At 43.7% G+C, this 26,387-nt stretch overlaps 1 protein-coding gene across 1 annotated transcript in view; it reads left to right on the top strand.

The window, feature by feature from the left end:
* Positions 1–13,149, top strand: part of LOC138360293 (methyltransferase-like protein 27) — a 68,574-nt gene extending 55,425 nt beyond the window's left edge. Inside the window, exons 5-6 of the mRNA XM_069320206.1 lie at positions 6,418–6,530; positions 11,348–13,149. Coding sequence (XP_069176307.1) covers positions 6,418–6,530; positions 11,348–11,425 — 191 coding nt within the window. The 3' untranslated portion in view covers positions 11,426–13,149. The remainder of the gene's footprint in view (positions 1–6,417; positions 6,531–11,347) is intronic.
* The last annotated feature ends 13,238 nt before the right edge of the window (positions 13,150–26,387 follow it).

Raw genomic sequence — 26,387 nt, 5'->3', positions numbered from 1 at the left:
GTTATCTTGAGGTTATCTTGAGATGATTTCGGGGCTTTAGTGTCCCCGCGGCCCGGTCCTCGACCAGGCCTCCACTACCAGGAAGCAGCCAGTGACAGCTGACTAACACCCAGGTACCTATTTTACTGCTAGGTAACAGGGGCACAGGGTGAAAGAAACTCTGCCCATTGTTTCTCGCCGGCGCCTGGGATCGAACCCAGAACCACAGGACCACAAGTCCAGTGTGCTGTCCGCTCGGCCGACCGGCTCCCTAGAGCCGGTCGGCCAGTGGGTCAGCTCCCGAAACCCCCTCCAAATGGACGGCGCCATCTAGTGAGGACGAGATATACTGGCCACAAGGGCTAGTTTCCCGTCCTGATCAGCTCATAACACAGCCACTGCTGACCTCTGGTGAGGTGACGCTTGGACAGCAACGCCATCTATGGAGCGGATAGGTGGACGTTTGTGTCTAAGCCTGTGAGTGAGGTGCCCTAGAGTGTCATTAGTACTGATGATGTGTCTAATTACAGAGTCGACCTGGGACTGCTGTAATGGAAGGTGGATCAGTCTACCCAAGGCAGCCGTAGAATCTCCAAGTGTTAGCTGCAGAAGTTGTGAGTCACCCCCCCGGATAAACACTGTTGTGTTAGCCTGCCTGTGACGTGGCAGTTGAGGATTTGTCGTACCTGGGGCTGACTTGTGGAGAAGAATAGCCACTGGGGTGTTATGGTGAGGAGAGTGATCTGTGGAATCACACGAGGCTCCTGCCTAGGGCTCGCAACCCTTGTATCGGTCGTGGAGTGGCCTACGCAGCGTAGCTGATTGGAACCTGCCAGCTACAGGCTGGATTTGTGGTTGACGGCCTCCACGACGGTGCACCCAGTGGGATTGTGTTTTGGCTGGCCTGTGGCCGGGGTAGACTCGCTAAGAGAATCTAAGGATTCGTCGAGAGGCCACAAGAAGACGACCAGGGCTACTCGTCTTGAGCACCATTAAGCAGAGCATCCTGTGTCTTCAGAAGAAGACAAGACGTGTACATAAGTGTAGTTATAGTAACAGCGTGTGACTGTTTATATATTTATTTATTAGTGGTGGTGAATATATATTTATTTCTGAGCAGTTTTATCCCTTCCCCTTTAATTTACTTGCGTTACAGAGCACACCCCTTGAAAGCCACTACTAGCTTGGGGCCGGATACCCAAGCTCTAGTAACATCAGAGAAAGAACCTAGCTGTGACCTAAGAGGGCCGTAACAACTACACATCAGGGCTCACTGATGTAACAAACTAGGTTGTTGTAGGAAAAATCCAGTATGTTCTTCTCAGACATGGGAGTGTGGGAAGTTGGAGTCACGTGTAGGGACCTGACTGGGAGCACGGGGCATCCCCTAGGAATTGGCGGTTGAAATACAAAATGACTGGCGCCTTTGTCTCATAGTATCGTATAATGAATTATTTTACAGAATTCAGTAATTTAGAGAAATTAGTCTTCATTCAAATTGTAGTCAATAGTATTCCTGTTTATAGTATCAAGAGTATCCTAATTGTCAGTATAATGAGCAAGTCTCCATCAGTGACGTCACGAGCCGAGACTAGGCCTTGGCGCGGAGTGACCTCGGTGACCTGGCGGTCACGGGTCATCAGAGTTTCCACATTCAGTATTTCTCAAAGGTCAAATAGCCATTTTGTATTCGAAAATAGCTCTTCCCTATGATGCCTGTGTAATTACCTTCAGTTAAAAGAATTCAACCATCTGGGTCGTTCAATACAACAGAGATTAGTTGTTCAACTTAAACCCTACGAGTAAACTTAGTAAAGCCAGGCGTAGGGATACCCATCTGGAGTAGAGGAGTGAGAGGGAAGATCAGTGTAGAAAAAGCAAAGACTCGGGAAGGTGACCTCTATCCAACTCTCCCCTAGACCAGCACTACCACCGCTGGTCGCCATAAAAGGTATAGTTGCTATGGTTTTGAGTATAAGAAAGTTAGTTATCTCATTGCCTTTAAAATAGGGAGTGTTAAACCAGGGAGTGCTTTGAATTAGATTTTGTTTAGTTTTTGAATAAATCATTTAGCTAGTAAATTGCCTTTTTATTAAGTCCATTTTATGTACTATTATTTACATGTCCTGGCCACGTGGTGCCAACGAGGCCGAGTTTCGTTGGGCCGCATATAATAACACCGATTAAGAATTCATTATCCCTTTGATTGTTATTATTTCCGCACTTTAACGTAAAAGTCATCCCTCCAATACCAACGAGTCGGGGATCAAGCCCAAAGGTTTATTGAGAGTATAATCAATCCAAACCTCGGTTATTGCTCAGTGTTAATGGTCTGGTGGTGGCATCATAAGGAGGTTCTAGAGTTTTGCTAGAGGTCTACTTCCACGTCATAAAGGTTGTAGAATCTTAGGTCGGTCAAAACGGCTTAAGATCACGTGGCGTGGGATTCGGCTAAAGTAATAGCTCTGGAGTCCCTTGGTTTGAAGAGAGTTGAATAAGAATAGGGTGGAGAATAAAAAAAGAAGAAAGAACCCCCCCCCCATGTTACACTGAGAGGGACTAGACATCAGGGCTCACTGAGTGTGACTACACACCAGGGCTCACTGAGTGGGACTACACACCGGGGCTCACTGAGTGGGACTACACATCAGTGTTCACTGAGTGGAACTACACACCAGGGCTCATTGAGTAGGACTTCACACCAGGGCTCACTGAGTGGGACCAGACTTCAGGGCTCACTGAGTGGGACTAGACATCAGGGCTCACTGAGAGGGACTAGACATCAGGGCTCACTGAGTGTGACTACACACCAGGGCTCACTGAGTGTGACTACACACCAGGGCTCACTGAGTGGGACTACACATCAGGGCTCACTGAGTGTGACTACACATCAGGGCTCACTGAGTGGGACTACACACCAGGGCTCACTGAGTGGGACTACACACCAGCACTCAGTGAGTGGGACTACACACCAGGGCTCAGTGAGTGGGACTACACATCAGGGCTCACTGAGTGTGACTACACACCAGGGCTCACTGAGTGGGACTACACACCAGGGCTCACTGAGTGGGACCGCACACCACCCTGGAAACACAAACCGAAACTGTCTCTATTTTCCGCTTGTTACAACTTGAAATAAAGTTGTTACATCTTGGCTTAACGTGTTTATGACGTATTAGAACGTTGTTACAACTTGCTATATTAGTTGTTATAACTGGTTAGGTGGTGTTAAAACTTGCTCGAACGTTGTACCAACGTCGTAGTTTCAGTGTGTGTTTGGTGGGCAGTGCTCACTGAGTGGGACTACACATCAGGGCTCACTGAGTGGGACTACACACCAGGGTTCACTGAGTGGGACTACACACACCAGGGCTCACTGAGTGGGACTATGTTACGGCCCTCTCGGGACGCAACGGGGTCCTTACTCTGATGTTGTTAGAGGAAGATATATGTATCCGTTCCCGAGCCAGTAGTGGCTATCAAGGGATGAGATCCATGACGCAAGTAAACTTAAAGGGAGTAGGGAAAGAAAGCTAAGAACTTAATATTATATAATGTCCGTCACCAATAAATAATATTTAAAACGGTTACACAAAGGGGGGGGGGTATTAACACTATACAAGGGGATTAATCCATAATCGTGGTCTTCTGCTGAAGACGCTGGTGCCACACCACTTGGTGCCGAGTCCTTGGTGCTTTCTTCGTGGCCTCACGACGTGTCCTCTGAGAATGCCGAGCCTACCCGGGCCACAGGTCAGCCAAAACGCAGGTCCACTGGGGGCACCGTCGTGGAGGCCGTCAACCACACGTCCAGCTGGTCTGCTGGCAGGTACTGAGCCACCAAGGCTGGTACGGCCACTCCACGAACGATATAAGGGGTACGCCCTAGACAGGAGTCTCGTGTGATATCACAAATCACCCTCCTGTCCTCAATACCCCAGTGGATGATCGTCTCCAACAGTCGGTCCCGGGTAAATCCTTTCACTGCCACTCCACTGGCAGGCTAACACACCACAGTGTTCTTCCGGGGGGACGACGTCACAACAGCTGCAGCAAACTTCACAGTATGGAGACTGGCTGCCTCGGGTAGACTGACTCAACCCTCAACACAGCGGTCCCAGGTCGACTCTGTAAACAGACACGTCATCAATGACTGGGACACTAATACACCTCACTTACGGGCTCGGGCACAAACACCTGATGTATCCGGTCCATAGATGGCGCTGTCGTCGGAGCACCACCTCACCAGAGGTCAGGAGCGGCGGTGTTGAGCGCGGAACCAGACTGGAAACTGGTCCTCGAGGCCAGTACACGCTGTCCTCACCAGGTGTCGTCGTCCGTTTGGCGGGGGTTTCGGGAGCTGACCCACAGATGGCGTGGTTGTCACTGCTCCAGGCTCGGACGCTGGATCCGGGTTCGTAACAGACTACTCCTCAGGATTCAGTGAGTGGAAACAGACATCAGAGCTCCCTGAGTGGCGCTATTCATCAGGGTTTTGTGTGTGGGGGGGGACTTCACATCAGGGCTCCCTAAGGATGCTTATTGTTACGTGGACCATCATGCTCCGACTATTAACCACTGCACTGTGCAGGGCGCTGGATCGAGGCTGCACAGAGCGCCATAAGGCGATCTTAGGTATATTGTAGGATTCAAAACTAGCACATGGTCACTTGGGTACGATATAGACTTAGAGGCATCAGGCCTCCAGTGAGCGTCCGACATTTTTTTCTATTCCCAGCAAGCCCCGCAGCATTGTGGAGTCTCAGTTTCAAAGTAGCAACCATGTCTGACTCATCAGATATGGAAATAAAGGACATATTGTTTGATGATGACCATATCAGTGATACTGAAGACCGGAAAAAAGACCTAACTCAGGTGTCGGACACTAGTGATACAGACATTGAAGTGGACAATGTGGGAGAGTGTGGGCACAGCCCGGCCTGTAGCACCGAACTGGGTCAACACCAGTGGTGTTACCATCCTCCTAACACTGCGTCACATGACTTAGTGACCCGTCCTCCTAACACAGCGTCACATGACTAGGTGGCCCGTCCTCTTAACACAGCGTCACATGACAAGGTGACCCGTCCCCCCTAACACAGCGTCACATGACTTAGTGACCCGTCCTCCTAACACAGCGTCACATGACTAGGTGGCCCGTCCTCTTAACACAGCGTCACATGACAAGGTGACCCGTCCCCCCCTAACACAGCGTCACATGACTTAGTGGCCCGTCCTCTTAACACAGCGTCACATGACTAGGTGGCCCGTCCTCTTAACACAGCGTCACATGAAAAGGTGACCCGTCCCCCCTAACACAGCGTCACATGACTTAGTGGCCCGTCCCCCTAACTCAGTGTCACATGACTAGGTGGCCCGTCCTCCTAACACAGCGTCACATGACTTAGTGGCCCGTCCTCTTAACACAGCGTCACATGACTAGGTGGCCCGTCCTCTTAACACAGCGTCACATGACTAGGTGACCCGTCCCCCCTAACACAGCGTCACATGACTAGGTGGCCCGTCCTCCTAACACAGCGTCACATGACTTAGTGGCCCGTCCTCCTAACACAGCGTCACATGACTAGGTGACCCGTCCCCCCTAACACAGCGTCACATGACTTAGTGGCCCGTCCTCCTAACACAGCGTCACATGACTAGGTGACCCGTCCTCCTAACACAGCGTCACATGACAAGGTGGCCCGTCCTCCTAACACAGCGTCACATGACAAGGTGGCCCGTCCTCCTAACACAGCGTCACATGACTAGGTGACCCGTCCCCCCTAACACAGCGTCACATGACTTAGTGGCCCGTCCTCCTAACACAGCGTCACATGACTAGGTGACCCGTCCCCCTAACTCAGTGTCACATGACTAGGTGACCCGTCCCCCTAACTCAGTGTCACATGACTAGGTGACCCGTCCCCCCTAACACAGCGTCACATGACTTAGTGGCCCGTCCTCCTAACACACCGTCACATGACTAGGTGGCCCGTCCTCCTAACACAGCGTCACATGACTTAGTGGCCCGTCCTCCTAACACAGCGTCACATGACTAGGTGACCTATCCTCCTAACACAGCGTCACATGTTGATGTATACTCTATTAAAACCAAAAATTGTTGTAAGAGAAAATGGAATCGGCTCGCAAAATTGACATACTATCTCGTTTTCTTTTTTGGGTCCTCTGGTAGGTTAGGATAAGACACCTCAGTATAACAGTTCCTTGACGTTGGAAACGCCCACAAGAACGGGCGGGACCACCACCCGAAATGATTGAGAATTGTTGGACAGCATCTTCCACACTCACCAGTGGTGGTGGACAACACCGTCCACGCTCACGAACACTGTCAGGCAGGTCTAGTACGCAGCGCCTGCTAGCACTGGGCGTTGTAAGGCAGCACCTTTTTCAGGTACTAATACTCTTCCTGTCCCACAGGTGGTCTGGTGATAATTGTGACGGATGTGAAGTACCTGACGACAGTGGATGCTTACAAGGACAAGCTGGAGCCACACATGGAGTGCCTGGAACAACAGGGGTTGTGGCACAAGGTAATATTTCCTCTAGTGTTGTTGTAGTTGTCGTTGGTTGAGGGCGATGACGATCTAGGGGTCAGAGGCGCCCCGGTTGCCCGAGACCCGGAAAATCCTCAAACGTTATGGTCTTATTAGGAACAAAATGTACCATTCGTGAAAGATGGCAAACGTAAACAAGCTAAATACATTTTATTATACTGCACACTTTATATATATATATATATATATATATATATATATATATATATATATATATATATATATATATATATATATATATATATATATATATATATATATATTTTTATATATATATATATATATATATATATATATATATATATATATATATATATATATATATATATATATATATATATATATATATATATATATATATATATTTCTGCTCAAATGCCTCCTTCAGCTCCTGCAGATGTCTGACATCAGGTACCTGTGTAAAAATGTCGTCAACATACCTGCATACCTCCAATATAGAAGCATCAAGAAATATGGGCCAATAAAAATAGGCCTTCTGCAGTCTGTCTGACATCAACCAACCCAACCTAACCTAACCTATCTTTATAGGTTAGGTTAGGTTAGGTGGCCGAAAAAGTTAGGTTAGGTTAGGTTAACACAAGTCAGAGCACGAAACATTGAAATACAAACAGGTATTAAAAGTAGGTGACTGCAGAAGGCCTATTTTTATTGGCTCATATTTCTTGATGCTTCTATATTGGAGGTATGCAGGTATGTTGACGACATTTTTACACAGGTACCTGATGTCAGACATCTGCAGGAGCTGAAGGAGGCATTTGAGCAGAATTCTGTGTTGCGTTTCACTTACGAGATGGAGAAGGATGGGAAGCTGCCCTTTCTAGATGTAACAGTCATGGAAAGGAGCGGAGTTTTCCACACTGCAGTCTACACTAAGGAAACGAACATAGGAATGTGCATGAATGCCAACAGCGACTGCCCGGACAGGTACAAGAGGAGTGTTGTTAACGCTTATGTCGACCGTGCTCTCAGCCACAGCTCAGAATGGAAGCAAGTCGACGAAGAACTCTGTAGGGTAAGGCAGGTCCTAGTCAACAACGGCTTCTCCAATGGTTTCATCGAAGACATCATAAGAAGGAAAGTGAAAAGCCATGCAACCTCTGAAGAGACAACTAACACAACACCTATACCCCCCTATTAGACTATTTTACAGGAACTTCTTTTCCACAGCTCATAAAACGGAGGAAAGGGTCCTGAAAGATATTGTTAATAGAAACGTTATCCCTACAGAAAAAATCAGAGGATACAACTGACGATTTACCATAAAACCAGAAAAACGGCCAGCCTACTCATGAGAAACTCTCCAGACACAAAACAGAACGCTTTAAAAGAGACTAACGTCGTCTATGCCTTCAAATGCCCACTTGGGGACTGTAAGCTCCAAAAAACCCAGTATATAGGCAAGACAACAACATCTCTTTCTAGGCGTTTAACGATGCATAAGCAACAGGGCTCCATTAAGGAACATATAATCTCTTCCCATAACCAAACCATCGCCAGAGAATTCCTAGTAAACAACACAGAAATCATCGATAGATACAGCGATAGCAGGCGGCTTGACGTTTGCGAGGCACTACACATCAAGAAGTCAACACCAGCAATCAACAGCCAATTATTGCACAACTATATTCTACCCACCTCAAGACTCCGCTCCAATATAGAAGCATCAAGAAATATGGACCAATAGGCTTTCTACAAACACTTCTATTCAATACCCAGTGTTTCTGTTCTGTCTTGTGTTGATACTTTTAATACCCTATTAATATCCCCTCTTGTTCTGTCTTGTGTTAATGCCACATCACCCCTCCCACCTCACTCAAATGTATATATAAAATCAGAGATACGTAAGTTCTAATCAGTTGTGTATTTGTGAAGTCTTTGAAAATGTAATAAGTTTTACGAAACGCGCCCGTGTCGCGTCAGACTAGAAATAAAAATGAATTTTGGAGAAGTGATTTTTTATTTACCTCCAACAGTGAAGCGTAATGTACGAAAGATTGAGAAAATTCGTGTTAGAATTATTAATCTTACTTTTTCGGTCATATTTAATAATATATATATATATATATATATATATATATATATATATATATATATATATATATATATATATATATATATATATTTGTATATATATATATATATATATATATATATATATATATATTTGTATATATATATATATATATATATATATATATATAATATATATATATATATATATATATATATATATATATATATATATATATATATATATTATATATATATATATATATATATATATATATATATATATATATATATATATATATATATATATATATTTCTGCTCAAATGCCTCCTTCAGCTCCTGCAGATGTCTGACATCAGGTACCTGTGTAAAAATGTCGTCAACATACCTGCATACCTCCAATATAGAAGCATCAAGAAATATGGGCCAATAAAAATAGGCCTTCTGCAGTCTGTCTGACATCAACCAACCCAACCTAACCTAACCTATCTTTATAGGTTAGGTTAGGTTAGGTGGCCGAAAAAGTTAGGTTAGGTTAGGTTAACACAAGTCAGAGCACGAAACATTGAAATACAAACAGGTATTAAAAGTAGGTGACTGCAGAAGGCCTATTTTTATTGGCTCATATTTCTTGATGCTTCTATATTGGAGGTATGCAGGTATGTTGACGACATTTTTACACAGGTACCTGATGTCAGACATCTGCAGGAGCTGCAGGAGGCATTTGAGCAGAATTCTGTGTTGCGTTTCACTTACGAGATGGAGAAGGATGGGAAGCTGCCCTTTCTAGATGTAACAGTCATGGAAAGGAGCGGAGTTTTCCACACTGCAGTCTACACTAAGGAAACGAACATAGGAATGTGCATGAATGCCAACAGCGACTGCCCGGACAGGTACAAGAGGAGTGTTGTTAACGCTTATGTCGACCGTGCTCTCAGCCACAGCTCAGAATGGAAGCAAGTCGACGAAGAACTCTGTAGGGTAAGGCAGGTCCTAGTCAACAACGGCTTCTCCAATGGTTTCGTGGAAGACATCATAAGAAGGAAAGTGAAACGCCATGCAACCTCTGAAGAGACAACTAACACAACACCTATACCCTCTATTAGACTATTTTACAGGAACTTCTTTTCCGCAGCCCATAAAACGGAGGAAAGGGTCCTGAAAGATATTGTCAGTAGAAACGTTATCCCTACAGACAAGAATCAGAAGATACAACTGACAATTTACTATAAAACCCAAAAAACGGCCAGCCTACTCATGAGAAACTCTCCAGACACAAAGCAGAACGTTTTAAAAGAGACCAACGTCGTCTATGCCTTCTAATGCCCTCTTGGGGATTGTATGCCTCAAAAAACTCAGTATGTAGGCAAGACAACAACATCTCTTTCCAGGCGTTTAACGATGCATAAGCAACAGGGCTCCATTAAGGAACATATAGCCTCTTCCCACAACCAAACCATCGCCAGAGAAATCTTAACAAACAACACAGAAATCATCGATAGATACAGCGATAGCAGGCGGCTCGACGTCTGCGAGGCACTACACATCAAGAAGTCAACACCAGCAATCAACAGCCAATTAATGCACAACTATATTCTACCCACTTCAAGACTCCGCTCCAATATAGAAGCATCAAGAAATATGGACCAATAAAAATAGGCCTTCTGCAGTCACCTACTTTTAATACCTGTTTGTATTTCAATGTTTCGTGTTCTGTCTTGTGTTAAAAGTTTATTTTCACCTCATCCAAAACTATTGTAACATGTCACATCACCCAAATGTAGGTATAAAAACTCGAAAGATGTTTAAGCTCTATTCAGTTAAAGTTGTGTGTGTTTGTGTAAACTAAAGTCTTTGAAAACGTAATAAGTTTTACGAAACGCGCTCAAGTGTCACGTCAGGCTAGAAATAAAAATGAATTTTGGAGAATTGATTTTTGAATTACCATCAACAGTGAAAAGAAACGTAAGAAAGATCGAGAAAATTCGTGTTACATATATATATATATATATATATATATATATATATATATATATATATATATATATATATATATATATATATATATATATATATATATATATATATATATATATATATATATATATATATATATATATATATATATATATATATATATATATATATATATATATATATACATATATAATATATATATATATACATATATAATATATATATACATATATAATAAATATATATTATATACATATTTAATATATATGTTATATACATATATAATATATATATAGCCAAGTTTTCCTGAATTAATATATATATATATATATATATATATATATATATATATATATATATATATATATATATATATATATATATATCAAGATTCTACTACTTATCTGATCTATTTAGATTTATTTTAATATTTTCTCGGAGAAAAAGAATTGAATAAAACAATTATAATTCTTTAAAGTGCTTTCCATTCTGAAAGTCAACGATTGTTAACCAATTGATATCAACCATTCAAGATCCATTCAATTATCAAGATCCAAGTACGAGGCAGTTGCTCCTGACTCATCATTGGTCGACACACTTACTTTTCTGTAAAATCTATGTAAGAGTGACAATGTTTATTTGTACAGAAGAATGTTTTAACCTTTGTTCAGATATATGTTTTCCCTTAACACTCTACCTCTATCCAATTGACTTTATTACCAGTGTAATGTTCTCATATCATTTACTGTCAAAAGGTAAACTTTTGCGTTTTTGTGTTCAACAGGAAGTAAGGACGGTGGTGCCGAACTATGACAATACGTGTGATGCAGTGGTGTACATCTATCGTGTTGTGAGGAACTAGGTCCCTGCCAACAGCTGCGACGTCTACTGTGTTCCTCAAGACTAACCTCAATACTGTATTCAGTTATTGGTTCAAGCAGCTTCCCCACTATGGACATTTAACTAACTGGTCGATAGGTGGTGGATGTGACCAACATCCAACTTTACCAGAAGTGCCACCACGTTGTCAGAGGTCAGGTCACAGACAGGGCCGCAGGTACCGTGATCCCCGGAATCCCAGTAGTCACGTTTGCAACCCTCCATGATTCCAGGCACCCTGCATGCCTCTAGTGACTTATTAATATTTGAATGGGCTTACTATGCTAATCTCCGACCTTTTCTGATTTTTTATAAATAGTCCAACTGGGACTTTGTTGACCAGAACACACACTAGAAGTTGAAGGGACGACGACGTTTCGGTCCGTCCTGGACCATTCTCAAGTCGATTGTGATGAGGAGGTAGAGAAAGGCAATAAATAGGCAAGATAGAGCTGAGGAGGAAAGTAAGGTGTAGCGGATAATAGTAATAATGAGAACTGCAGAAGGCCTTTTGGCCCATACGAGGCAGCTCCTATTATAACCACCGAAGGAGATAGTAATAGGAAAAAGAAGAGGATAGCAAGGGAGCGTAGGAGAAGACAATGAACAGAAAAAGGGGAGAAGAGAGAAAGAAAAGGAAAGAGAAAGAAAGATAAATGGAAGGGGTAAGCTAATGTTAAGTCACGTTTGTTAGAAAGATTAGAGCATTTGAGTATATACTGTGAAAGGGAAGAGTCCACAGCAACAAAGCCAGGACTCAAGTTCATGTTGAGTACATTGTGTATAAGAGCCGATTCTACAAGACGGCGTCTGTGTAGAGTAGAGGCAGGAAAGATTATTTTAGAGGAAGACCAATCAATGGGATGATTAGAATCCCTCACATGGCAGAAGAGAGCATTGTTAGTGTCTGCAGACTTAACACTTCTCTTGTGTTCTTTAAGTCTGTCATTCAGTGTACGGCCAGTTTCGCCAAAGTATTGTAAAGGACAAGATGAACAGGAAATAGAGCAGACACCAGCAGCATTAGAAGCAGGAGGAGCAGTGTGAACTAGATTGCTACGAAGTGTGTTAGTTTGTCGAAAGGCGAGTTTAATGTCAAGAGGACGAAAGGTATTGGTAAAAGTTTTGAGTTCAGATATGAAGGGAAGGCATAGTACAGTGCTACTAGTGTTGGAAGCAGGTTTAGGATGAAAGAAATTTCGTTTAGCTTGAGAGTAGGCACAGTTGATGAAATGCAATGGATAACCAAGGCGAGAGAATGATTTGTAGATAAAGGCAATTTTAGAATCAAGAAACTGAGGGTCGCTGATGCGTAGAGCGCGGAGGAAGAGAGAGACGAGGATACTTTTCTATAGACACTTTTCGAATTCGTTATTGAATACGTTATCGAATACGAGAATAAGAGAATGGTCCTGGAGAATAGTCCAGGACAGACCGAAACGTTATCGTCCCTTCAACTTCTAGTGTGTGGTCTGGTCAACATACTTCAGCCACGTTATTGTGACTCATCGCCTGCACTGGAGTTCCTGTTTTTCTTGTGAGTTTAAAAATATTCTGAGTTATGTTTAACTTTGTAAGTTATATTTTTGGTTTATAGATATCCTGAGTTGTGCCTAACTTGGCCAGTTATATATTTTTTAATGCATCTGCAAATTTATTTAATCAAATTTTCAACTGTAAAGACTAAAATAAAAAAATTACAATTCATTTTTGCCTTCATTACACCTTTATGATATCTTAAGGCTATATTTTATTTTAGGAAAACTGTGATGGGTTTTATTCCATTCATATATAGAGTTCTCATTTCCACATTCAGAGAGTTTAGTACAAAATTTAAATTTATGTTCATTATCACATGATTTAGTTAATCTAGTAGGAACAGTTGGGTCATGAATCGAATATATAATGAAGGTATACATGTTGTGTAGGGGAAGGAAAACCCTGATTTTAAACCTCCGCTGCCTTGCAGTCATACCCTTGTTTTTGGGAAGGCTTCAGGAGTCAACCTCGAGGAAAAATCCGGAGTTGGAGCCCCTAAGGCAGTTCGTTGTTGACGTCGACCTCGTTCTGGCAGCTCCTGCGACGTTGCTGGAACCATGCGTATTGGCATTTGCCTCTCTATTGGATAATTTCAGCAACGTGGAGAGGGGGGACCTGCTGCATGGGTAACAGCTTCTCCTCCATATCTACCTACCCAGGCTTTGCGCCCTGGAGAGGACACTCCAGCTTCGCCTCACAGCGTCGAACCAACACGGGAAGCGACAGTCTACCGGTTTTAAGTCTTCTGCTCGATTGGCGAAGAGTGTGACGCCAGGGGTTGCTTCCGACGGTGGGAGGGGTCATCGCGCCCCACTGGGCAGCTACCGCCCGCCTCAAGCTGGGCAAACCCCAGCCAATAAGGTGTTGCCTCGCCACGGTCCGTTAACCTCACTGGGTGTGTGGGGTTTAGGGTGAAAACTGACAAGCGGCCCGACAACTTTGCACCAAGCAATACCAAACCAAAGAAGAAAATATCAACTGCCCTAAAGCTGGGCACATGGAACGTCAGGACACTGACACCAGGTTTCTCTGACGACCTGCAAGAAATCAATGACGCCCGAAAAACAGCAATCATCGATAGGGAGCTGAGCAAGCTGCAGATGGATATTGTTGCTCTCCAAGAGACCAGGCTCCCGGGATCAGGATCTGTGAGAGAGAGGACCTTCTCTTTCTTCTGGCAAGGAAAACCTCCAGATGAGACCAGAGAACATGGTGTGGGATTTGCCGTCAGGAATGCACTGTTGGGACACATTATGCCACCGATGGGGGAAACCGAACGAATTCTGTCTCTGCAACTGTACTCCCAAACAGGACCAGTCAATGTAATTAGTGCATATGCACCAACCCTGACTTCTCCAGCAGAGGCAAAGGAAAAATTCTACGATGACCTCAACAGAGTCATAGCGAGAATCCCTGTAAAGGAGCCACTGTTCATCCTCGGCGACTTCAACGCCAGAGTGGGTGCCGAGCACAACATTTGGCCCACTTGCCTGGGTCAATTCGGCATAGGAAGGATGAATGAGAACGGGCAACGTCTGCTAGAACTCTGCTGCCTTCATGGTCTTTGTGTCACCAACACGTTCTTCGGCACAAAGCCTCAACACCGAGTATCTTGGAGACACCCCAGATCCAAGCACTGGCACCAGCTTGACCTGATTCTTACCAGGCGTGCAAGTCTACCCAGCGTCAAGATTACGCGTAGCTACCAGAGTGCTGTCTGTGACACCGACCACTCCCTGGTATGTAGCAGGGTCAAGATGCAACCAAAGAAGATTCATCACTCGAAAAAGGCGGGCAGACCTCGCATCGACACCAACAAGACCCGCAACCAGGACAAGGTGGAAGATTTTGCACACGTGCTCGAGGAAGCTCTCCCTGGCCCAGCTGGGGTCACTGCCTGTAAAAGATGGGAGCACTTCAGAGACGCTGTGTTCAACGCTGCCATTTCCACCTTTGGCAAGAAGACCAGCAGGTCGGCAGACTGGTTCGAGGCTCACTCGGAAGAGATGACACCTGTAATCGAAGAGAAAAGAAACGCCTTGGCAGCCTACAAAGCCTGCCCAAGTCAGCGCAACTTACAGATCCTTCGGGCCGTCCGCTGCAAAGTGCAGCAGAGCGCCAGGCGATGTGCCAACAACTATTGGCTCCAGCTCTGCTCCCAGATACAGACTGCAGCGGATACAGGCAATGTAAGGGGAATGTATGACGGCATCAAGCAGGCCCTCGGCCCAATCCAGAGGAAGACCGCTCCTCTGAAATCTGCCACTGGCGAGGTGATTCAGGACCAGACACTGCAGCTGAAGCGCTGGGTCGAGCACTACTCTGAGCTATACGCCAGGGACAATGTGGTCACCGAAGATGCCCTGAGCGCCATTGAGTGTCTGCCTGTGTTAATGGAGCTCGACAGTGAACCGACCCTGGAAGAACTCAGCGATGCCCTGGACTCCCTTGCTTCTGGTAAAGCTCCTGGCAAAGATGGCATTCCTGCTGAGACCTTGAAGTGCTGCAGAGGTAGCCTGCTCATGGAGCTGCACGAAATTCTCTGCCTCTGCTGGGAAGAAGGAGAGGTGCCACAGGACATGAGGGATGCCAACATCGTCACACTGTATAAGAATAAAGGTGACAGGGGCGACTGCAACAACTACCGTGGAATCTCCCTCCTCAGTATTGTCGGAAAGCTGTTTGCTCGAGTCGCATTGAAGAGGCTCCAAGTACTTGCAGAGAGAGTTTATCCAGAATCACAATGTGGATTCAGAGCTGGCAGGTCCACCATCGACATGGTTTTTTCCCTCAGACAACTGCAGGAGAAATGCAGGGAACAGAAGCAGCCACTCTTTGTAGCCTTCATAGATCTGACGAAGGCCTTCGACCTCGTCAGCAGGGATGGCCTGTTCAAGATCCTCCCCAAGATCGGATGCCCACCCAGGCTCCTCAGCATCATCAGATCTTTCCATGAGAACATGAGGGGCACCGTGGTCTTTGATGGCCTAACATCAGACGCCTTTGACATCCGAAGTGGAGTAAAGCAGGGCTGCGTACTGGCTCCAACCCTATTCGGGATTTTCTTCGCAGTTATGCTGCGGCACGCCTTCGGATCTGTCACGGAAGGCATTTACCTCCGGACCAGGTCGGATAGAAGGCTCTTTAACCTCGCCAGGCTGAGAGCCAAGACAAAGGTTCGGCTGAGGTGTCTGCGCGACTTCCTCTTTGCCGACGACGCAGCAGTCACTGCCCACTCAGCTGAAGACCTCCAACGGCTCATAACCCGCTTCAGCGAGGCCTCTCAGGCTTTCGGACTCACCATCAGTCTGAAGAAAACACAAGTCATGGGACAAGGAGTGGACTCCCCACCTGACATCGGCATCTCTGATTCCAAACTGGAAGTTGTTCACGACTTTGTGTACCTGGGCTCCACAATCTCTGACTCCCTCTCTCTTGATACGGAGCTAAACAAACGCATCGATAAGGCATCTACTACCATGTCCAGACTGACAAAGAGAGTGTGGACCAACAATAGGCTAACTGAGTATACTAAGATTCAGGTTTACAGAGCCTGTGTCCTGAGCACTCTCCTTTATGGCAGTGAGTCTTGGACACTCCGCGCCCGTTAGGAAAGACGGCTGAATGCCTACCACATGCGCTGCCTTAGACACATCTTGGACATCACCTGGCAGGACAAGGTGACAAACAACAACGTCTTGGGGAGAGCAAGAATCACCAGCATGTACACAATGCTGAAACAGAGACGAATGCGCTGGCTCGGGCACGTTGTGCGAATGGGCGACGGCAGGATCCCCAAGGATCTCCTGTATGGAGAGCTGAGGCAGGGAAAGCGTCCAACAGGCAAGCCCCAGCTACGGTACAAAGACGTATGCAAAAGGGACCTGAAAGCCATGGACGTCGATCTTGCTATATGGGAGACACTGGCTACAGACCGTTCAGCCTGGAGGCAGTCTGTTCAACGAGGTCTCTCCAAGTTCGAGGAGTCACTTGCCAAGGAATCGGAGGCAAAGAGACAGAGAAGGAAAGCCGGTAACCAGGAAGACAGACCAGAATCAGACTTCGTTTGTGCTCGGTGTGGGATGGACTGCCACTCTCGGATTGGCCTCATCAGTCACACCAGACGCTGCACCAGGATTGACAACTAGGGCGCAACTCCATAGTCTCTCGAGACTGAAGGATGCCTACTACATGTTGTGTGATGAATCTAGAGAATGGAATAATGTGGTGAGAGGTTGAGTGCGCCCAGTTGACCTCGACGAAATCCTGCCCCAGTCGTATGTAATAAGCTCAACGAATATCTTGAACGCCAATGGATTTCTACGTCGTATAATGTGTCAAAAGAACATTTACAATGTGTCATTGTTCATTTTGGAACATTTACAATGTTCCAAAAGAACAACATATACAATTTAATTGTAATCATACGATGAAATCACGTATATAACTATTATTCCCAGCGATACCAGGATGTGGCGTTATCAGTAATTATCCCAAGTATCACCAGGGTGAGGTGTTATCAACCATTATTCCCAGCATCATCAAGGTGTAGTATTATCAAAAATTATTCACAGCATTCAAAAGGTGTGGTGTTATCAACCATTATTCCCAACATCACCAGGGTGTGGTGTTGTTGTTGTTTAAGATTCGCTACTCAGAACAATAAGTTCCAGTAGCACGGGCTATGGTGAGCCCGTAAGTGGAGACTCTTTAGAGCCATTATCTGTATCAGTGGCTGATACTAGAGATGTGGCGATTCATGAGGGTTTTCATCCTGGAGGGCTGGCTATACCAGTTATGGAGCTGGTGGGGTTAGTGTAGACCTCTAGGTTTTCTGCTTTTTTTTGCCTGCAACTTTGGCTGAGCAGTGCTGTCGTTAGAGTTTGGTGACGTGGCCTCCATGAGGAAGTCTTGACCCGTGTCGTATTCGTGATGCGGCGGTGGAGCTCCTACTATGATTTCCTCGTCTGAGGAGTCCGTAACCTCCGTAGTGGGCGTTTTTGTCTTTCGCCTCGCAGCCTTAGGTAGGCTTAGGTGTCATTGATTGGTGGTTGTAGCTATTTCAGGAGCGCTGGTGGTGCTGTGATCGTTTGTAGACAGCACGTCTGCTAGCGCGGCTGCTGAGATAGTGATGCTAGGAGTGTTGGGAGCTGGAGAAGGAATTACCTCTGTTTGTGTCGCCCGGGTCATGGGTGGTTCTGGAGTCGGTGTTGAAGTTGACCACTTGGTCGTCCTGGTAGTAGTCTCCGGAGTGGTAGAGGAGGCAGTGAGATTTACGCTAGTGGCTATGATGGGGGCCAGGCCATTGTCTATGTATAATGCGTTTAGTTCACTGACAAAACGCTGGTTGTCTGGTCCTGCAAGCCTTTCCGCTAGTTTAAGAAGACCAGGGATAATGCCCTGCACGTGATGCAGGGGGCTGTGAAGGAGCCTGTGGGACCTTGGGTTCCTAATGAGAAGGCTGTGTCGCCTGCTGGGAGGAGCTACATGTTGGTAGGACCGGAAAGTCTTCTGGTCGACTAGTGAGAGTTGAACGCTTGGGGCTCTGGTCGAGGAGGTAGACGAGTTGTTTCTTTTGGCTTCAACCTGGGCTTTGATGATTTCCTGTCTGCGGGGGCAGCGGTAGGAAATTGCAGGGTGATTGCCATCACAGAACAAGCAGTGATGGACTGTTGCCTTGCATATGGAGTAGTGATGGTCCAGTGCGCACAGGCTGCACCTCTGGACAGGGTGCTGACACTTGTTGGTCGAGTGGGAGAGCTCGTAGCACTTAAAGCACTGCTGGATCTCATGGTAGCGTTCCTTTTTTATTTGATGGGGTGGTATTTTTAGGCCGAAGCAGTAGAATCCTTGTGTGGCAGCCTGGGTGGCCGCAGCTATGGTGGTGAACGTAATCTTCATTGATGTTTTCTCGGTGTTGCAGAACTCTTGGTTGAATACCGACAGGTTTGGATTTTCGTCCTCGATATTGTTTATGATATGATGTTGAGGTCGCTCAGCGATCCACCGGCTAGTCCTGCTGGTAAAAACAGTTCTTCCAGGAACTGACGGCCAGGAACTGACGTGGGAAGTGAGGATGTAGGTAGTGCTCTTTGCGAAGAAAGGAGTTTTTCATCGTTAGTGAGGAGTTTTTCTAGCTCCTCTTCACATGAAAAGTAGAGCACGATATCTTCACCTTCCTGACTAATGTCAGCGGGTTTGAGGCCAGTTACGTCCTTCAGGACCTTTAAAATATTGCTTCTTCCGATAGCATGACCTTCAAGTGGAGTAGCTCTGACCTTAAGACGTTTGGGTCGCATTGTAACCACACTGCGCCTTGTGATGTGTTGGCGGGAGATGTCTCTCCCGTTGTCTCTGAGGTGTTATCAACCATTATTAAAAGCATTTCCCAGGTGGGGTGTTATCAGCCTATATTCCCAGCATCATCAGGGTGAGGTTATCTTGAGGTTATATTGAGATGATTTCGGGGCTTTGGTGTCCCGGCCTCGTAGCCTGGTGGATAGCGCGCAGGACTCGTAATTCTGTGGCGGGGGTTCGATTCCCGCACGAGGCAGAAACAAATGGGCTAAAGTTTCTTTCACCCTGAATGCCCCTGTTACCTAGCAGTAAAATAGGTACCTGGGTGTTAGTCAGCTGTCACGGGCTGCTTCCTGGGGGTGGAGGCCTGGTCGAGGACCGGGCCGCGGGGACACTAAAGCCCCGAAATCATCTCAAGATAACCTCCCTGCGGCCCGGTCCTCGACCAGGCCTCCACCCCCAGGAAGCAGCCCGTGACAGCTGACTAACACCCAGGTACGTATTTTACTGCTAGGTAACAGGGGCATAGGGTGAAAGAAACTCTGTTTCTCGCTGGCGCCTGGGATCGAACCCAGGACCACAGGATCACAAGTCCAGCGTGCTGTCCGCTCGGCCGACCGGCTCCCCGGGTGAGGTGTTATCAGCCAATACTCCCAGCATCATCCACTGAGTTATCATCATCAGTGTTATCATCCATTATTAAAAGCATTACCAGGGTGGGGTGTTATCAGCCAATATTCCCAACATCATTAGGGTGTGGTGTTATCAACCATTGTTCCCAGTATCATTAAGGTGTAGTATTATCAAAAATTATTCCCAGCATTCAAAAGGTGTGGTGTTATCATTCATTATCCCCAGCATCACCAGGGTGTGAGTAATGTAAAAGGAGACAAATTGAGGTAAAATGTTTCAGAAACGGTTGGGCACTTCCATGCCGACTTGACCCTGGCAGGCGGATTCGTCCAACCCTCTTGTTTTTAGGTGGTTAGGTTAGGGCACAGTCAGCGCGCTCCTGGCTGGCTGGCGGGGGTGGGATGGTGGTCCCCCCTGGGGTCCCGGGGGGACCACCACCCAGGGTATACCTGAGGAACTGGTGCCCTATCCTAACCTGTTTTTTTTTTACTTTTTGTCGCCTTGCTTTAAGATGAGTCTAGGGCCTCAAGAAGGGGGGTCTCTACTTATGAGAGGCACCGAGGATGAATGTTCAATAGTTGGAAACCAAAAAATACACTGGTGAAAGGCATATAAACGTTTTTGGAGTATTTTAATGGCATGAGCAAAAATTCACGATTTGTCCCGGGGGTGTTACGAGAGTACTACGGTATCAATTTGGGGGCCCTTACTTTTGAATGGATCAGAGGGTGAATGTTCAATAGATTCAAACCAAGAAACACAGTTGAAAGCGAATATAGAAGTTTTTGGAGTACTTTAATGAGGCTATGACTGAATAGTATAGGGAGCCCTTGGGCACAGCTCCATTTTCTGTAATGGTCAGAGGTGGATGATACTGTGATACTGTGATGATACTTTGCATGATACTGTGGGGTACATTGACATGAAGGGCGAGTCATAGAACAGGATCTGCATGTGATATGGGTCATATTGGGGTTTTAAAGAAGTTAAAATAGCTTTAAAGAGTCCTGTGTGCTTGATAGTGGGGAAATGTTTCAGTCAATAATTCTCATGTTTTGAATCTGAATGAGGGGTCCTAGTTTGCGTTCTAGTCGTAAAATGAGTTCCTTAGTATATTTGCTATGGAAAATGAGCTTTCAGTACTCTATATAATTTGAAATGAGGTCAAGAAAGACATGTTTATGTGCGAGAAGAGTCAGGTTGGAAGCTGTTTATTCCAGTCATCCCCCCTTGGCTTTGCTCCGTTTTTCTGTAGCTAAAGTAAAGATTCCATTTTCTGTGGCATTCAGTTGATTACTGGTGAAAAAGGCATACTTGCATTTGTATGGTTCTAACCTGTTTATAGATTTTATACATATATTTTTCGGGCCTCAAATTAGATTTTAATATGAAAAATAGCATCAAATGTATGTCTATCTTTTGTAATAAACGTTACAAGCATTAACAATACCTGTGATATTTCATAGAATACGAAAAGAAGTTTAAATAGTGGGGCCTCAGCCATATTGTGTTGGGTTTGACACTCCAAACATTAATATGACACTCGTAAATATACTATAAAGGAAAGTAGTTGAGTGGTTTAAGCAATTTAATACATATTGGGAATCTGTTTGTATTCTGTATTAAATTTCATTTTTTAACATCATAATAGTTTGCAGCTATTGTGGTGGGGGCCCAGTAACTTCATATTGTGCATCGACTGGCGCTACATGTTGCTATGAAATGCTTTTTGAAATCATGTGTTAAAATTTAAAAGTCGACAGTTGCCATTTATGTCAGTACCATGGTATATCAAGCGCAAAGGTTTTCAGAAAATGTTACACCTCCACCTTTCAAAAAGTGAAAAGATGAATTCATTTTGGCATTACTGTCATTACTTTGGAAGTTTTTTAATGATAGCACATGCTTAAACAAACTCGCTCGCAAAAACAAACTAATTTTTTTTTGTTTAACTTATACAAATAAACCCAAGGCTTTCACATTCGCGCAAAATACTTAGTCCCCCCTAAACTTAAAACAGTTGCACAATCTTACTTAAACATATTGCTAAACTCTTATACACAAACAAAAACTCAATTTTTAACTTACACAAATAAACCCAGGGCTTTCACATTCGTGCAAAATACTTAGTCCCCCCTAAACCTAAAACAGTTGCACAATCTTACTTAAACACATTGCTAAACTCTTATACACAAACAAAAACTCAATTTTTAACTTACACAAATAAACCCAGGGCTTTCACATTCGCACAAAATACTTAGTCCCCCCTAAACTTAAAACAGGTGCACAATCTTATTTAAACACATTGCTAAACTCTTATACACAAACAAAAACTCAATTTTTAACTTGCACAAATAAACGCAGGGCTTTCACATTCGCGCAAATACTTAGTCCTCCCTAAACTTAAAACAGTTGCACAATCTTACTTAAACACATTGCTAAACTCTTATACACACAAACAAAAACTCAATTTTTAACTTACACAAATAAACCCAGGGCTTTCACATTCGCACAAAATACTTAGTCCCCCCTAAACTTAAAACAGTTGCACAATCTTACTTAAACACATTGCTAAACTCTTAAACACAAACAAAAACTCAATTTTTAACTTACACAAATAAACCCAGGGCTTTCACATTCGCGCAAAATACTTAGTCCCCCCTAAACTTAAAACAGTTGCACAATCTTACTTAAACACATTGCTAAACTCTTATACACAAACAAAAACTCAATTTTTAACTTACACAAATAAACCCAGGGCTTTCACATTCACGCAAAATACTTAGTCCCCCCTAAACTTAAAACAGTTGCACAATCTTACTTAAACACATTGCTAAACTCTTATACACAAACAAAAACTCAATTTTTAACTTACACAAATAAACCCAGGGCTTTCACATTCGCACAAAAATGCTTAGTCCACCCTAGACTTGAACACTCACAATCTTACGGTGCTTTAATTTCCAAAGCCTTCCAAACCTGCACTGGGTCCTGCCCAGCAGACTGTGGCTGGATGGGTTACAATTGAGCCAAAAACAGTTGGTCAGGGCGAGATACGGCCTCATTTTTAGAGACATTTACTATAGCAAAAGCTTGAACGTCGAGAACTGAATGCGGGCCTGCACGAGAGTTGTTCTTGGCACTCAAATGTTTAGAGATTAAAATACATAGAATCTGCAAGAGCCCACCCAAGTCGCTCACGCGGGCAATAGACATGTTTTTCACCCAAATGTATTTATTTAAAATAATACGTCAGATAGAAAGAGTTTCGCATTGCTATTATATTTACCTTATAAAGCCTCTTTATAAAAATGATATGCCACTGCGTATTATGATTGTTTTATAATAAATATTGCATAAATACTTACACGATTTCATAAACAAAAAAAAACTTTTAATGAGCTATGGTTGGAAGGCTTCATCATTACGGTAAATACAAACTTTTAAAATTAACTAAAAATATATATCTCATAGAGGAAGATTTATTCTTCAGGATATATATTATTTATTAAATAAGAGTTTCATTCTGTATAAAAAAAAAGTTGCCGATATTTTCAAAACTCTGGCCACAAATTTTTTATAAAGGTTTTCCAAGGGAGTAAATCTTGCTTCCTCTCTTTCTCCCAAATGTTTCCTCATTTGCACAGGAGCAGAGCAACCTTCATGCGGGCCCTGGTTCAGTACCCCAACGTCCGAGCTAATGGACATTACAAATTTCACTAAATGATGCAGTATCTTAGCTGTCTCTCTAATTATAAAGGTGTTAATCTTTTTTATTTTTTAACCTTTGAGTGCTAGGTCTCAAAAAGGTTCTTTACCTCAGAAAGAGAGAGAGAGAGAGATTCTATTTTTGTCCATATTCGAGCGGAATGTTGAGCAACCTTCGTGCAGGACCCGGTTCAGTTCCCCAACGTCCGAGCTATTGCACATAGCAAATTTCTCTAAATGAGGCAGTATCTCGCCCCCCACCCCCTGGATCAATGATTTTAGGGCAGTAAATAAGCAATTGCAATCCATCCAGCCGGCGACTTATCAGTGACTGTGGAAAGAATGTGTGTTCTTAGGACCATTATGGCCTCTTCGCGCATTTTCATTCCCTCACACATTTGAGTATTTGTTTCCCACATCAAGAATTTTGTCAAAAAAAACGTTCAAGGAAATACCAGCTTATTTATTCCAACTTATAGATAAAAAACAAAAAAAATAAAACTGGCGACCCCTGGCAGCAAGTTCAGGAGGTCTCGGCCTATATCTGGCTGGGGGGGGTGTGGGGTTCTTAGTGAGAGATCATACGACCAAGCTGTGATGGAGACTATAAATGGTATGCATAAACCCTAATACTTTACAGGACTTGTCATGGTTTGTGCCTCATTGATAATTCGTTCCAAGTAGTTTAAAAGTTAAATCTAAAAGAAATCCAATAAAGTTCAACGATTTTTTTTTCTCTCTCTCTCTCTCTATGGGCGTATGCAATTAATTTTTTTCTGTTATATCTTTTATCAGAGCTCGGCCATCAGGTTGTAGATGTTGAGGAAAAGAGGAAGATGCAATGCAGGGAATCGACCCTGGTATTTATTTCATGAGGTCATTGCCTCGTGGAGTATGAGGAATTGCCCAAGTTCATCGCACGCGTCAAGGCTTTGGCGGCAATTGAAAAGCAGTATGAAGGCGCAGATTTAGAAGACTCACATGTTCAAAGACAGAAAACTAAAAAAATTAACGCCGTTGAGACCGTATATGGCGGTTTTTGTGACGAAACAGAAATAAGACTACCTGTCGAAATAGGAATAGGCTTGATTAAAGTGGTGTATAATGGAATACCCAACTTTATCGAGTGGGTGCAAGCCCAAGGTGAAATAGAAAAACAGTTTGCGGGGATTGATTTTAAACAGCGTGAAAACTGGTTTATTTATCATGACAAAGTTCGAGCGCAGAATGCATTTAGAGAAATTTTCTTTGGGGATTATTGTTCCACCTCCGAAGCTGAGGAAATTGCGCCAGAGGATGAGGTTTATTGGAGGGAAAATTTGCATCCCGTCATTAAGGCAGATCTAGATAAAGCTCCACCCACAAGATAACTCTTAGGAACTAATGATGCAAAGGGGACATACTACAGGAACAATGTGCAGGTGGCCTGATGGGGGGGGGTTATCCCCAAATCCCGAGACTTTGTCCCCCAACCCAGACTCTGTTCAATCAGAACATTATTTTGTTTGTATATATATATATATATATATATATATATATATATATATATATATATATATATATATATATATATATATATATATATATATATATATATATATGTGTGTGTTTTTTACCTAAATAAAAAAAAAAATCATGTATCATTATTATTATTATTATTGCACACTCCCCTTGAAGATGAAATATGTTAAAAAAAAAAAATGTCAGGTAGTATTTGCTAGAGTACTTGTCATGGGGGTGAATAAGTGATGAGGTCTCTCTCTTATTTTTAAAAACTACTTTAACAGATAAAAAAAAAAATTGACATTTATACAATTTTTTATTTTATTATGAGTACATATACAAAAAAAAACAAGCACTTTTTTATTATTCGTCGTTAGTGTAATAAGATCTAAGGTTCCTCCTTTTACTCGATGGTCTTTTCACTACTTGTGGCGGTACTTGACCTTTCCCTGCTCCATCTTGTTTAGGACGCACCAGCACAAATTCTTTTTTGCATTTTTTCATTACATGGGCCAAATGAGCCAGTGTAGGGTAGTAAGATGCCAGCCATTCTTCTTCTTCTTCTTCACCCGCTCTAGACCAACCCACCCCAGAATTGCAGCCTATACCAAATGGCATAACTATCCGTTTGATAGAATTATTACTCTTGGCTTCGCTCATAATGCGACTCACGGCCTTTTTAAAACACCATCGTCTGTTGATAGTTGTATCTCTCCGCAATCCCGCTACTAAATCAATATCTTTACTGTGCTTAATATGAAATTGGTTAATGTCATTATTTTCAATAGACGCACCTACACTATATTGACATATGAGGGCTAAGAGATAAGGCTGCACATTAGGTTCTGGTGGCGGGGAGAGGATTATATTTCCTGGAGTGTCACGATCCGTAACTACAGCACAAAGCGTTTCAGGACATATTTTCTTTTCAACCACCCCATAAGGATATTTTTCCCACAGCTGTTGGGAGTAACCATTAGAAAACTGGTGTAGGGCAGGAAGATCATAGACAATACAGTCCCCGGGTTTAAATATATCATCGTTGGGGAAATCCACTTCAATAATAGAATCTTTGAGTCTCCGTAATTTGGCTCGCATGTAGTTGGAACACATCTCGAAGCGATTAAAAAGGTTTTTTAACATAACCTTTGTCTTATATACACCTTGTCACATAGAGTTGTTAGAGGCTTTTATAATATGTAATTCATAGTTTTTCTTTTTGTACAGAGAAATTAGGAAACAATAAATAAATAAATGTGTGTGTG

Source organism: Procambarus clarkii, unplaced genomic scaffold (assembly GCF_040958095.1).
Source record: "Procambarus clarkii isolate CNS0578487 unplaced genomic scaffold, FALCON_Pclarkii_2.0 HiC_scaffold_106, whole genome shotgun sequence".
NCBI lineage: Eukaryota > Metazoa > Arthropoda > Malacostraca > Decapoda > Cambaridae > Procambarus > Procambarus clarkii.
Note: the sequence above shows the minus strand (reverse complement) of the source record. Positions and strands in the feature narration are given on the sequence as shown.